At 38.4% G+C, this 15707-nt stretch overlaps 2 protein-coding genes across 4 annotated transcripts in view; one reads left to right on the top strand and one right to left on the bottom strand.

Moving 5' to 3' along the window:
* bbs12 (Bardet-Biedl syndrome 12) overlaps positions 1 to 12937 on the top strand; it is a 35820-nt gene extending 22883 nt beyond the window's left edge. The window contains exons 2-3 of one of the 3 annotated variants that reach the window (XM_079557272.1): positions 2375 to 2471; positions 11096 to 12937. In XM_079557272.1, coding sequence (XP_079413398.1) covers positions 2375 to 2471; positions 11096 to 12919 — 1921 coding nt within the window. In that variant the 3' untranslated portion in view covers positions 12920 to 12937. Of the gene's footprint in view, positions 1 to 2374; positions 2488 to 10411; positions 10540 to 11095 lie in introns of those variants that run through there. The other 2 variants (XM_079557274.1, XM_079557273.1) reach the window with 2 other exon arrangements.
* On the bottom strand, positions 7535 to 10173 carry cetn4 (centrin 4). Its single transcript, XM_079557201.1, has 5 exons — positions 10099 to 10173; positions 9101 to 9256; positions 8880 to 9008; positions 8659 to 8796; positions 7535 to 7758 (listed from the first exon to the last, which is right to left on the bottom strand). Exons 1-5 carry the CDS (start codon positions 10099 to 10101, stop codon positions 7669 to 7671), a joined length of 516 nt encoding a protein of 171 aa, XP_079413327.1. The 5' UTR covers positions 10102 to 10173; the 3' UTR covers positions 7535 to 7668.
* Positions 12938 to 15707: the final 2770 nt, after the last annotated feature.

Genomic DNA, 15707 nt, shown 5'->3' with positions numbered 1-15707 from the left:
TGTTCAACAGTGGTGACAAGTATTGTCTTCTGTTGAATCGATTAAAGTATGTGCAGTGGACCTATTTCCTTATTTTATTTTAACTCATTTATTGTGTGTTTATGACAAATGAATTAGGATGTCTTGCAACTGTCTTTACTTTTTTCCCCCCAACTTTACACACTTTCAAAACACTCATTTAATCCTCCCATCACATCATTCATATTGTGAATATTTGCATCACCATCAAAGAAACCATTAGGATAAGTTTTCCATTAATTTGCATTTAATACCATTCATCAGTTTCCAAATACCCTTAATATTTCTATAACACTGCAGTATCAAGACAAGATATGGAGCTTATTTTGGGTTATAAAAATCCCAAATACACATTATTGTAGTGAGTAATAAAGTGTGCATTCACATCCTTAAGTGGTGTCCCCATGTGCAGTGCAGCGGAGCAGAGGGGTGAAACCACCACAGAGAGCGTCAGGGAATAGGGTGGGTGGGGGCTGGACTGGTCTGAGAGTCTGTACCGCTTATCAGGTCCTGTATCAGGATTGGAGTGATGCGTAAACTAAAGTCCCTGAGTTCCCTCTGCCTCCCCGAAAAAGGTTAGTCAGCATTTAGTCAGAGAGTGGTTAGTGATACGTAAAAATGTAGCAGGCCTTGACATTAGATAATATCACTGAAAAGGTGTTTGTGCATCTCATGTGTGCACTGAGCGGCTTGTGGTCAGAGTGTTACATGAGGGGTTTCAAGGGTGAGAGTTTTTCTTGCACAGTAAATATCCGTTTGTTCACGTGTTTGCTTCTTGGCCCATTTATGTTGTAGTCTTGGATGTTCTCCTGCCAAGGACACAACATTCTTGTGTCTTTCCCCATTTCTGACTATTTTAACCCTTGCTCGAGCATGCATTAAAGTCATAAAGCTCGAGCGCTCGCTGATGTAGGTACTGTATGTGTCTTACCTCCTGAACATGAAAGTTTCATTATTGCTACAAAGTATGCAACTGTTTTGATGCAGCTTTGGTGTTTGTAGAACATATACATTTACGGTTCAAGTTATATTTTATTGCCCACCGCTGGAAAATTGTGCTAAAAGGTTTGCTGTGTTGCAATGCCTGTTGGTTGCTTTCAAAGTATGTACTTTATTACTTGAGTAAAAGTAAGAATAAGAATAGAATAGAATGTATATCCATTTGCATATGTACAAAAAAAAAACTACAAACACATTGGAATTATTGTGCATTGCTCAATTATTGTGCATTTTTTTTAACAAATAATAAATAACACATATCTGAGAAAGCAGAAGGTGCAGCATAAATAATGGTCGAGGATCCTCCTTGTCAATTATAGAAGTAAAGGGTTGCTTTGTCAAATGTATTACTTGAGTTGAAATCATTCAGAAGTATCTTCTGTTGGAAATACGTATGTATGCAAGGTAGAGAATACAAATCATTACATTTTGATTCACGTTGTGAATCATAATTTTCCAGAATCAAAATCATACAGATTGTGCTCAAATGAACTCTCATAACGGTGACGAACATTTTTCCTTGTCTGTGAGTCAGTTGCATTGACTAGAATACATCGGAACATTGTTACGGAGTTTACATTATATATATATTTTTTAGATTGGATAATCCATTGTGGAGCCATATATTTGAATTGCAGTGGAGTAGAAATTCATTTTTCAAATGTAGTGGAATGAACCACACTCGTGATCTAGAACAAAGATGTTTAGGTCACGACCCCTAGAGTATCCATCTGAACTAGAGGAACGTAAATTATAATTTGCTCTTGTAATGAAGGTCAAATAGTGAAAATGTGGTTTCATAATATTTATATCCGTTGTTTGTGTTGTTATTTGGTGTAATTTACTGGTATTAAAGAAAGTGTATTTTTTAGCTTTATTATCCATTAAATGCAAAAACCTACAGATAATTGAAAATGTTACGCTCAAACTTTAATAAATGATGTACTGCAATCATGAAATTCAAATAATTTTACCATCTCCAGAGCAGTGGCTTATGCTGAGTGCCGCTTTGGGAACCCCTGATCTACAAAAACAATGAGGGCTGTTCTTTATTAGGTTGTTTTGACCTCTTGTATCTTAAATCTTTATTTCTTCTTTTCTTTTTTCAGTTTGAAGCTCTTTTTTTAATCTCCCCAAGTAAAACTGAAAGAAGTTTTGATTGAAACTGTACTTATATGTTGTGGTCTGTGATATTGACAGCAAATAGAAATAGTTTATGGTGATTAGGAATAAACAGGAGTTTCCAGTGAAAGCAGTAGTGTTACTTAAGTACTAATCATCTTAATCATTTCAAATCTGCAGTTGCTGGTGGATCTCCGTAACCCCTGTGTGTCTGCTGAAGGTTTCCATTTCCCAGGCTGTCTGCGGCTCTCCCATGTCGGCACGAGTACTTTTCCACCAGTGCGCTTCAAACCCAGATAGAAGCGAGGATCACAATAATCAAGAAAAGAAAGGTGCGCTTGTATTACGGTAAGAGCGCAGGAAGGAACAAAGAGGCCGTGGGTGGGGGATTCACCTGATCTGGTCAACAGTGTAGTGACACAGCAAGAGGAATCCCTGGGCTTCCTCAAAACAATCACTCAGTATGTCACCTTTTCTACAAAGAGATTCTTCATTCTATCAAGAACTTGAAGCACTTTAGCTCAATCAAAATGAAATGTATCTCATTTGAAAGTGATCTAAAGTTGTTCTAAAAATATAATGTGTTTAAAGGAGCAGACAACATCTGGCCCATATCCAACCCCTCTGAGCCTAAAGAATTACTGCTTTACACCTGTTGAAGTCCTGCAAAATGTGAAATCAAATTTGGGAGGGTGTCCAGACACCCTTTTATGATATACTATACTATACCAGTAAAAGCATTGTTAGCTTTCATTTTTAGCTTTTTGCCATTTTAGTTCCTCTTTTGCATGAAACCTGGCCTAGACAGACAGCAGTGCCATGTGGTTTGTGAGTTTTGGTCACTGTAGGGAGGCCCCTATTTTTTTTTTTTTTACCTTTACTGAACCAGGAAAGTCCCACTGAGATTAAGAATCTCTTTTACAGGGGAGTCTTGGCCCAAAGGGGAACCTATTGTACATGTTTTAGTGGTAGGGGAAACTGGCGTACCTTGAGGAAACCTACGCAGACACGGGGAGAACACACAAACTCCACACAGTCCAGGTGGGAATCGAACCCAGGACCTTCTTACTGTAACACAAGTGCTAAGTGCTGCACCACCGCGTAGTGTCATACATGACGATATCATATCAGTAAACAAAATCAAAACCTACAAAGAAAAGTCAGATTTGTCCAGTGAATGTTTGTTTAAATTACAAATGACTGAAAGTGCACAAAGCTCATTCCCGACTGCAGGTCTTTCCAAAGGGCACCCCAAAAAATATAATTTACTCTTTTCAAAATCATTTATCATGTTTTACGACATAGAATTATATATATAAACGAATGGCAATGACTATAATATATGTGGAAAAAATTAAATTAGTGATGGCCCGGGTCAGCTACAATCAAAGTGTCATACTGGGTTCATGTTGTAACACTCATGCATAATTAAGACTTCACACAATATACGTCCAAATACATGATCATTACCTGATAGATACAGATGTTGATACATGCAAGTGACTTTCATTGGTCACCTGTCGCAATGTTGCCAAATTAAGGAAATTTTGGATGTAACAAATTTGCATTTCACAAGACCCTTCACAAATGATTAGGGATCGGAGGATTATTACAGGAGCGATGCAAACTTAAAGTTGTATGATTTTCTTCACAAAAATGCGTTTTGAAAGGGTACAGTTGAAAGTATTTTTGGGAGGACACCAAATTGAAATGAATTGTCTGGTGTTTAATGTATTGTCCGTTACGAGAATTCTATGTCAACATCACTGAAATAAGACTTCTTTGTGTGTCTGTTTTCATCACTTCACAATGGCGGCAATTTGTGAGGTGCATTATCAAAAACAGGCAAACCATGAACATTTTTTTTTTTTTTCTAGAAACGCTCCATACTTCATAAAATTTGGCACTCAACAGTAAAAATAATAAAACCATAATTGAAAGCGGCTTGATTTTTTATCTATGTGGACATTTTTTGACACTTTGATTGTAGCTGACCTGTGAGTTTTCACAAATACATAAATGTTTTTCAATGTTCTTGTTTTGTAGACGAGGCTTTGAGACTCTCCTTTTCCCCAGGGGGCCAGACCCCACTTTTGGAAGCACTGTTCTACTAGAAGGAGCCAACTTCTGATATGAAACATAACATTATGCTTCCAACACTTTCTTTTTTAGAGGATTGCAATCTACAGCTTACATTCAGTTCTTAACATTGCTCTGTTGTCAGGCGAATGAAAACTTGCCATTTTGAAAAACATGTAGTCTTAATTTATGAATGTAATCACTTTCAATGAACATTTCCATTTGATAATACTCACATATTATATAATTACTAACATGTACAGTATGTAAAATGATCAGACAAATCAAATTAATTTCCAAACACAACATGAAAGAGGTCAAAAACTTAATTGAAGCTACATACCTTTGCTTCTCGACTGTGCTTCTTCTAACAGGGACTATTATTCGTTTATGTTCAGTAAGGGCTGCAGAATCATAGTGAGAGCTCTTGACATGAAGGAGTTAATAATCAATATATCTTTTTACCAGCAAAGACCATCCCTTGATCAAAGGTGTTTTGGAAATTGATCATTTTCTGGGAAAACGTGTGGGAGTTATTTTGAACATTTCACCACAGCGGCAGGGGAATAACGCACAGTATAAGCTGAAGAGCTAATAGACGGCTGTACAGAAACAACATCTGAAACGTGTCGGAAACTTCTGTTAAAGGCAACCTATAAAAACAACGTTATGAATGCTGCAGCCCACTCTTTGAATGTTTTCGCTGTGCAACCATAGTTTGTTTTCCATTTTGCAGGGGTATCCAGGGGTGACGGTGGCTCAGGTGACAGAGCAGCTGTCTAACTGGACACGGGAAAGTTGGGAGCTCAAACCCTTCCCTGGCATAGCTCATATGGTTGTTGTGTCCATGGGCAAGACACCTTACCCACCTTGCTTTTGTGTGAATGTGGTGTGTGGTGTGAGTATAGTGGGCGGTCGGATGGGCCGATGGCACAGGTTGGTAACCTCGGATTTGTCTGTCTAACACTCAAAGCTGCGGACACCAAAGTATGGAGTGACAGTGGAGCACTATCTTTTAAGCATCATTCAGTCAAAGTCCTAGTTTAAAGTTTTCAGAAAAGTTCCCCTCAAAGACAACACTTTTAGAACGCTTATGAAGATGATGTGAGGGGGTGTTTCTTGGGTTGTAACAGGCCTTCATAGCTGATAGTCCGGTTCACGACTTAATTTCGCTGGATTTTTGTGGAGAGAACTACACATTTTTGAAAACCTTATTAAATAAGCAATCATAAAAACAATGTTTCCATTTGCTCTGATATGTAAATAAAGGTGTGATAATAACATTTATATGGGGAATAAAAAACATAGTTAGGCAGAAATTTACTAAATTTGGCAGAAAATTCCATTTGGTCGTTCCAATCAAAAAAGTCAATGAAACCCTTGTCATATGTTTCATAGAGTTACCGTAGCGATGACCAGAACTCCCCATTTACTCTAATGGGAAAATTGTATAATTGCACAATTTTACCAGATGACAAGGGCAAAAGGAAACATTGTTTTTCTCATTGCTTATACCATAAGATTTCCAAAAAATATAGTTTTCATACTCTACACAAAAATCCCACAACAGTTGAAATCTAAACAGATTGAACTGGACTGTGATGCCAATGAAACCAGATGCAGCATTAAAGGGACTATAACTGATTTTTGTTTTGTTTTGTCCTCTGTAATTTCTGGGACAGTGACCCAAAAATGTGACCCTGCCTTTAAACCTGTCTCTGTAAAGAATTGGGAATCTACAAATATGTTGGGAATGTTTGGAATGAGTTAGCATCGCAACTAACGTTTTAATTTAGTGGCTTCCTCTTTCAATGTTAGTAATCAAAAAAATCAGGTATAGCAAATTGCCAAAATAATGCTTTTTTTAAAATTATTATTTCCTGATATATTCTGAAAAAATACATGTTTTTGCGCCACAAAACAAAATACAAAAAATGGTAGTGTAAACTTAATCTGCAGATATTTTTGTTTTTGCTCAACAAAACGGACCCGAGTGAATGGAAATGATGCAAAGCACCCCAAACCAAACGCATTGAATTTCCCTGGAGCTATTCTGGAGCACTATTGATAACACTTTTGGATCATCTAATTGTATTATTATTTTGTTCAACTAAATTTGCAGAGCATTTTGTTGATTAAAGCTAGACCCCGAAAGTGGAAGGCTACAGACTCGTGGTCATGTATTTTGACTCAAAATAAAACACAAATTGAGTGGCTCTGTTTGAGTTGAATCATTGCTTTAGCCGACATTTTCTCACAGACTAGTCAACCCCAGACTTTGAATCCAGGTCAGTCTCATCCCAAAGAAGTTTTCTTTAGTATGTATTTTTCTGAACTTGCAGCAATACAATCTGAACTAAAGTCAGCAGGTGGAACATGGGGTCCTAGTCTCAAATGAGCTTTTTTCCCACCTGACATGAAGTGCACTTTGAACTTAAACTGGGGCTGTATCTGAGTCATAAAGGGCAACATGATTTAAACCCGACTTCTGATCTCTCTCATCTGTATCAATTCCCTGTTGCACTTTGGCTTTGAAGAAACCTTGAAATATTGCATTTCCTCCCCCCCCCCAATTAAAGACACCATTCAATTCAGTTAATGTAATGCAAGAGATCGAATTGCTCACTGAATAGAGATTTATCTAGAGATTGATCTAGAATTGGAATAACAATAACAAATAAAAAAAAAAACAGCAATTACAATGAAACTCCAAAATTATATTCTGACGACGTGGAAAATGGCGTCACGGACGTATCCTGTTGATGTTTGGGCTAAAAGCAGACTTCCGCAGTTTGCACATATTAATCATCAGGTGCTTCTTTCCTACAAGATAACACTGTATGTACAATAATTGCGGTTGCATTAAGTTGCTCTGTGAACACAAGTGAGAGTAGCTTTAACAAAGTTACTCATAATAATGCTCGGCTTGTCATTTCGATGAGTGTGCAGGCGCTTAGTCACGAACTTTCACTGTCTGCTGCACCAGGATAGAAAAGAAATGATTCTCTAAAGGCACGTTTGACGGGATGATGGCACGGTTTGAAACCCGTGAAGTGTCAATTTTATTAAAAAAAAAACAAAACAGTTTGTAATTGTTTAAGCAAATGCTAATATATATCATTGTGTTAGTAGTGGAATGGGTGGCCTAACCTGTCATTTGCACTTCATATAATTTGTAAAGATTGTAAAGATGATTGTTGATGAGGCTGAACTAGTTGTTTTCAGGTGCATTTCTTCAACATAACTTTGCTTTTGTCAAAACTGTGTGTGTGCCTGTATGCTTCACAAAAAATAAATAATGATATGCCATGAAATATATTTATTTCTCTTGCATCATATAACAAAGATCCACGCTTTAAAAATATTTACAACTTTGGGTGAAAAAAGTGTGAACTGTATCAAAAGCAATAGTTTATAAAGGCTCGAGAACAAGGCCACAGTTCAGTGTGTTCAGTACAGATTGGTCTTTTTCATTATTCTCAAAAACTCCTCCTCGCTGACTTCTCCGTCTCCATCTCGGTCCGCCTCGTCAATCATGTCCTACAGCAAAACATGATGGGATGATTTGTCAATTCTTTCATGTTAGAAATTAAATTCACATTTAAAACGGGTTCCGTATTATCACACTGTTCAAAAAGAGAAAGACAATGGGCTATTTGATGTGTGCTGGTTGAAACAATTTGTTGCTTCTATTTTAAACCAGTACCAAGAAGTGTTTTTCTTCTCAATCTTTTTGAAGGAGCTGTTCAGAGGTGTGTATGTTGCCATCTGTTTAACTGTCACATTATGACAATGCCAGCAATTGGATGCTGTTCAAACTCTATTTTTACCCTTTGCCCTAACATAGCACATTTTCTCTGGTTCAGTTTTACCCAAATCTAAAAGCTTCTCGGCCAACGCCTCATTTGAAAGCTAAAACCAACAAAACTGTACTGAACTTTTGTTAATTTTTTGTCTGGTTTCGTAGGTGTTTTTAATTGTGTTTTTGTTACCTTGCTTTTTGACACTTTTTTGTCGTGTTTTTGTCACTTTAAAGGCTAGTTGTGTTTTTGTTACTTTTCCGGCACTTTTTGTGGTTCTTTTTTTTGCTTTTTCATCACTTTTTAATTGTGATTTTGTCGCTCGTTTATTGCGTTTTTGTACATTTTTAGTCGTGCTTTCATCGTTATTTGCGTTTCATTTTCGTCACTTTTTTGAAGAAGCTTTTAGATTTGGGTGAAGCTGAACTGGAAAAAATTTACTTGATTCAGGCAGGGTTAAAGCTGCTTTATCGCTGGCTATTTTTTACTCATTTAAAAAGCATCACATGGTTGCAAGTATCTTGAGACAAAAAAAATGTCCACTCCATGACTTCATTGATTTTGCATGAGCATGTTTTTTTGTCTCTGAAAACATTTAACACTGGTGTGAGTGTGTCTCTAAATTCTTTTTCTTTTTTACCTGTAACTCGTCATCTCGGAGGTTCTCTCCCAGCTCCTTTGCGACTCTCTTTAGGTTTTTGAATGAGATTTTACCCGTGCCGTCATCATCAAACAGCCGGAAAGCCTTCAGGATCTCTTCTTTGGAGTCCTTTTCACTCTGTGGACAAATTGGAAAAAAAAGAACATGAAATCTGACTTCAATTCATTTGATTCTGCAACACAAAGCAGCACGAAACACACCATTTTCACTGTCATCATGTTGAGAAAATCGTCAAAATCAATTGTCCCAGAGCCCTCTTTGTCAATATCTGCAATCATCTTTTTGATTTCTTCTTTCTTTGGCTCAAACCCCAGAGCTCGCATAGCCACCTGTAGAATACAGTACAAACAAGAACCAAAACAGTTGATTAAAATGACTTCATACAGGTTACTACACATTATTAGTTATGTATGAAATTAACCTTCAGTTCTTTAACGTCAATAACGCCAGTCCCATCTGTATCAAATAAATCAAAGGCTTCTTTTATTTCCTGCTTTATCTCTGCAGTCACTTCGGTTTTTGGACCTCTTTTCTTGGATTGTCCCGCGGAATTTGCGGATTTCCGGTAACCCGAAGCCTGCAAGTAATCGGAAATAAATAACATGAATTTTCATTTCATTTATGACATTCAAAGGTGAAAATTAACCCCTTACCACCCGCCTTAAACAAGTGCATTTTCTTCAGCTAGGCTTTACCTAAATCTAAAATATTCTTGACTGGAGCTCACAGACTTTAGGCCACAGAGCAACGCCTCATTTGAAAGCAAAGACCTACAAAACTGATCTTAACGGATCCTTTTCCTGGTGTTGTTGCCGTGCTATTGTCGCTTTTGTCACATTCTTTTTCAACTCATTTTTGCCACTTGTTTTGTTGTCTTTTTGGGCCTTTTTGTGCACTTTCATCACTTTTTAGTCACTTTTTTGTTGCGTTTTGTCACATTGTTGTTACTTTGGTGGCTTTTTGATGTGTTTTCCACCCTCGTTTTCTTCATGTTTCTGTCACTATTTAGACGCTTTCTTCAAGAAGCTTTTAGATTTGGGTAAAGCCAAAGTGATTTTTTTTTTCTCACTTTAGGTGAGAGTTAAAAGGGTAAAATATAATGTACAACAAAACTCCTACGTCAATACAGTTTGAATGAAATGGCGCAGTGAGAAGAGCAATCTCATGATATCTGCCCCTTAGCAGCAAAGGTCCAAATGTGAGTAATTTGTCCAAAGACCGAGGTACATCTACTGTCAATGGGTACAACAAAACAACATTAGCTGTTTGCTAACTTGCTAGCTTCAGCGTAGATTTTCCCGGAAATTAAGTAACTTCTCTTCACCCTATGCTTTTTAATCGAGTCGAATGTTGTACACACGGTTGTGCACATACATGTAAGATGTAGTATAAAATCCGAACATGCAAATGCAGTCTTACCATTTGAACAAAGGAGATCTTCGAGCACGGGGTGTGAAAAATGTGCTTCTCGGATGTCAACAAAGTCAGCTCCAACGGAAATGCACTTTTGTGATGGACAGCGGAATGAGCCAATAGACTAACGGGTAATCCCCAGTGTGACCAATCGGGTTCGCCAATGGGTGGGCTCTAAATGCATCCGCTAATCACAGGAGGACATTTCTGGTCTCCTGGCAACCGCGACACCACGCATGCGCAGTGTAGTATTTGCGAGCCGTGCTGAAGTGTGCAGAAGCGCTAAGCAGCCTTGTCTTTAAAGGTAATTTTTAAAAGACGTATCTATGTTTGGATATCAAATCATATGCAGATGTATTGTGCGGTTTTAGGACCATTTCTAATACTGGTCGAGAGACAAGTCGTCTTTGTCTCGCAGAACTTAGATGTAGCTTTAGCTCCTGTCTTGTGCGAAAAAAAGTATCTGTCGGGCTTTATTTGTCAAATTAAATGCAACAATGCAATTAATTGTAAAATGTAACGGGTTTATTTTTCTCTCTCACACATTGAGGTTCAAGGGGAGTCGATTCTCATTTATGATTGAAAGCACAGTAAAGGATACTGTACCTCATAATCTCAACTTTTTATTGAGTGGCCAGGTGGCTTCCTTTCTTTTTATGCCTTGCCTGATGTTTATTGTTGCATACAATGCGATATATCTACTACTATCTCCTAAACAATTCAGATGTGTGACACTTTAAACAGGTAACTGAGAAATACAAACTATAAAGTTTCAAGTTGTGTAATGATTTCTGAAATGTATATTATAGCCTTAAATCTATAATTAGCTTTTAAACTAGTAATATAGTATATTACAAAAAACTAACATTATAATTAATGCATTTTTTTTTTCAGCTTATATGTAGACTGCGGGAAACAATTACACTTTTCGGGGCCACCATGTGAAATACTGCAGTATTTGTTAAAAAGTCCTGTGGTTTAACATTTGACATTTTGATTTCAGGTCCTTGAAGTAATGTCTGGAACTACTATCATAAACCACCGTCAACATGTGGGACTGCAGAAGCTGTCTGCGCTGTCCGCCATCACAACACAGTTCCTGGGTCCTACCAAAATCTACAAATTCATTCAGGATGATGCTACTGGCGAATCCACACTTGTATCCTCATGTCATCGAGTCTTGGAGAATCTGGAGTTGACGTGTGCTGTTGGCCAACTGGTTTATGAGACTATAGGAGCTCATCATGATATTTACAAAACTGGCTCTGGATGCTTGCTTTTCATGACCGGCGCGTGGAGCCGTGCCGCTTTAGAGGGCCTTCACAGAGGCATTCCAACTGGACAGATAATATCAGCTATGGCCGAGGGAATGGACATATGCTTAAGTATTTGCAAGCAATGTAGCATCCCACTTCAGGAATTGCATGCAACACCAAAAGTTAGTAAAGCACATCTCTCAAGTAAAGCTTATGTGAAGGATTCCGCAAGCCACCAGCTCTCCTTCAACAAAGCACAAAGAAAACTAAAGCTTAGCCGCCATTTTCATGAGCCAGAGTTTGAAACTACAACTCTCTCACCGCATACTCACTCAGATACGCCAGAGTTCGCTGATATCGCAAGGACTTTAAGTCATGGGTGTTCTGACGCGATGGACCTGGTAGTCAAAGCTAGCCAAATCCAATTTGAACAAGACTTTACATTTGACGTTGCTCAAATTTTTACATGCTTACTGCCAGGTTCAGCCGGAGATAGCTCTTGCATCCTTCCAGGTTGCATTGTACCAGTGTCCCCAGAACAAGCTGTCATCGCGCATCATTTAGAAGGACAAGATTTGAAGATGGCGCTTATTGATGGTGATTTGACGTCTACTTTCCGCCATCTTGGTTATAACAAGCCAAAAAGACTAAAACAAGTTTCAGATTTTGCAAGTTCACAAAACCAGGATGAAGGCTGGTTGGAAAGTGTTGTAAGACATTGCCTTAGCTTGGAAGTGGACATAATTTTAATAAGTGGGGTTGCCAACGGGAAGCTAAAGGACCACTTTTGGAGACATAATATTCTCGTTGTGGAAAAGGTGAAGCTTTCTGTTCTTAAAACTTTAGCCATTTCAACCGAAGCCATCTTAGTTTCTTATGCCACGCAGCTGAATTCAAAATGCCTTGGAAGTGGGGTCTATGTCAATATATTGAAGGATTTTGGAAACAAATCCAAATGCGAAGCAGCTTTGAACATTTCTACCATCAAGAGGAATGGATTGGTGACTGCAGTGCTCACAAGCTGCGTACAAGGGAAGTTGCAATCTGTGGAGGACACATTCTGGGCTTGTGCTTACCGTTTACACTGGGCATTGCACGATAAACGTCTCCTTCCCGGTAGTGGGGTGACTGAAATGATTTGCATCCATCAACTGCAAAAGCAAGCACAGCTCTATGGTCTGTCTGTCCCGCAAATTAATCCAAGGACAGCTGCGGGCCCTTTTACCGGTGTAATGTTACAACTCATGGCAGATGGTTTGATGGACTTTATGAGCAGCGTCATGGTCAACACTGGGAGGTATTCTAAAGTGGAGGCCAGGACAGTGGTGACTAAGCAACTGCACGACTGGGATGGACGCGTTGATAGTGTACAGTTCTCAAAAATGTTCTTAGGAGATGACCCAGACGACAGCGATTGCGATAGAAGGACAATCTGTGATGCTCTCATTGTGAAGCAGGAAGTGTGGAGGAAAGCGCTGGATCTAGTTTTCTTGGTTTTACAAACAGATGCTGAGGTTATAACAGGCATGGATCAAAATAGTGCAGGACAAAGGGATCTTATGTTTTTATAACACTTGCTACCACCGTATTAACGTTGCTTTCAATAAAGGTCTCTGTAAGAATATAAGACTCCCCAACAGTTAAAGGGATATTTCAGGATTTTTGACATAGGGCCTCATTTCCTAGTTATCCAGAGTGTTGTTGATTTCTGGATAGATATATATATTTTTTTAATTCATGCAGTCCTGATATTTGCAGAGTTTAGTGGTGCTAGGCTAGTGCTAGCCTAGCGCATGTCTATGGTAACTAGTAGCCTGCGATCAAAAACCTCTTCAAAATCATCATTGTCTTCCAAACGTTGCCATATCTGATTTGTAGAAAGCTCTTTTGTGAATTCCATGTGTAGTAATGCAGTTAAACAAACTACTGTAGATCTGGTAACCTAGAAGATTTTTTTTTAATGCAAAATGTTTTTTTGTTGTTGTTTTTTTTCAAAAAATTATTCAGTCAACACAGACATTTTATCGGTAGTCTGGTGTTAAAAGGGATTTGCCTCAGGTGCACTGTGCTTGGGTCAGACTGTTTTTAATGCAGGCTACTAGTTACCATAGACATGCATGGCGATGTGTAAACCGGAAGCGACCTGCCTCTCTCCTGGTGCAGCTGAGTTTTTTGCCTTTTTCTGTGAACTGCATTTGTGGTTTCTGCTCCACATTGTTTTTCTGAATACTTTTGTGCGTCTTTGCTGTGTTTTTGTGGAGGTTTGGTGGATTTGTTTATTTTGAGAGTCCTAAAGAAAGCAGCGTTTTAAAGTTAAACAAAAGCTAGCTTATCAGCTAAACCCATTTACGACCTACAAATTTCTTCTTCTCTGAAGAGACCAAGAGCCCCCACACCTGCAGCACAGTGGAGGCGTCACAAGAGGAGCTACAGGAAATAAGGAAGGGACAAACGAAGAGATGGTGTAAGACTGTTGTGGAGTGGAGAGAGATGCAGGAAGAAGAGGAAGGAGGAGGTGGGGAGCTGACCAGTGCAGGATACCACGCTCTGGGACGAGGACAAGCCCAGGAGGCGGTACACCATTTCAGAGGATCAGAGGAGACAGAGGGCAGCCAGGTTTCTTCCTGGTGCTACAGTTTCCAAGGTCATGCGGGTCATGTTGACACACAGTGGCAGCGCGGCTCAGGACTGACACCGGAACACTATTTTGTTGTACGCTTGTACAATGACAATAAAGCACTTGCTTACTCACTTACTTAGCCTAGCACTAGCTTAGCAACACTAAACTCTGCATGAATTGAAAAATAGATATCTCCGGAAATCAACAACACCCTGGATAACTAGGAAATGAGGCCCTATGTCAAAAATTGTGAAAATGACTATATATATATATATATATATATATATATATACATTAAATATGTTTTTTGTGATGTTTATAATATAGATGTTTATCACTTCCTTATTGGACACTGCCAGGAAGTGACATTGTTGAGGTAATCTATCTCTTTCACTTCCTGGCTTTCACTTCAATAGCTTGAAAAATGATGTTGTTGATGATGCATCTAAATAAGTCATATCAATAGTTAATAATAAAATGATGCAGTTATTGCATTTTCACCACATGATGGAGACACACTAATGTGTAACTGGTTTAATATGGCTGTTTATTCTGTTACTTTTTTGAATAAACACAGTAAACAATGGAAAAACAGAGATAATTAACAATTGCAACAGGCTTCATTCCCTTTTGTAGCCTTTGTAAACATCATCAGATTATTCTGTGATCTTCAAAAAGGGAACAAAACACTCGATTAAATGGGCACAAAGCTTTTAGGACATACGATTTGTGACACTGCATGAGAAAATGTGTAACTCCAACATTACAGAACTTGACTGAACAAATGTGCCCTAAATGTTAACAGACTGACTTTTATGTAGGCGAAGAGACAAATTCATGGTTTGCAGCAACAAGCCATTTCTGAGTAGAAATGTTTGGCAAGTATTTGCACTCATGCTCATTTGGTGCTGAAAACCGTTTTAAGCGATGTCACTTATGTTGTAATAACTGTAGGTAACAACAAGCAACAAAGAAACAAGAAACAACCTCAAACTCACTTTTCGCCTTTTTTGGGTTTGTTTGGTTTGTGTTTATCTTTTACAATATTTTTATGAGGGCAAAACAGAAGTGAACACTGAATGAACTTCACGGTGATTAGGTAGCCTTTGGTCCGGCAAGTGTGTCCACCTTGTCCAACAAAATCTGTTAAGGTGAGTAACTTTATTATTATTATTATTATTATTATTATTATGACCTTTATACCATTATATATGCCCTTTTTGGTCCATATAAGGAGATGGAAATGCCCCAGGTATAGTGGCACAATCATCTAAATATGGCAGGGGAAGTGCTGGGCTAACTGTGGTTTCTTTCCTTTTTTCTAAATATAGGTCCAGCCTCAGAAGGTGAGAAAAGTCCGATGGCGTCAGAGCCACCTTGAGTCACTCAGGAGAAGATTACTGAAGTTCAAACTCCGTTCAGTGAGTAGGTTCAGTTCTCAACATAAAGTGGAAAATGTGTAAATCTCACCCACCGGCAAACAACAAAGCTATACATTCGATATTATGTGGCAGTGGGCTGCTAACATCAACAATACGCTATAGGCCTTTTAGGGCATTTAGACATGCCATAAAAATAAAGGCATTTTAACCTCACCAGAGAGTGCCTTCGTTTCTCTATTTTTTGAATACACAACAAAGCTAAACATGGTCATAAATCGCACTGTCTAATGCTCTAAGATGGGATACATGCGTGTTATGAATGCAATACATTTCCTGTGGCCAGTAGTTGGGCTGGTG

The sequence above is a fragment of the Gobius niger genome (assembly GCF_951799975.1).
Source record: "Gobius niger genome assembly, chromosome: 5".
In the NCBI taxonomy this organism is placed as follows: Eukaryota; Metazoa; Chordata; class Actinopteri; order Gobiiformes; family Gobiidae; genus Gobius; species Gobius niger.
Note: the sequence above shows the minus strand (reverse complement) of the source record. Positions and strands in the feature narration are given on the sequence as shown.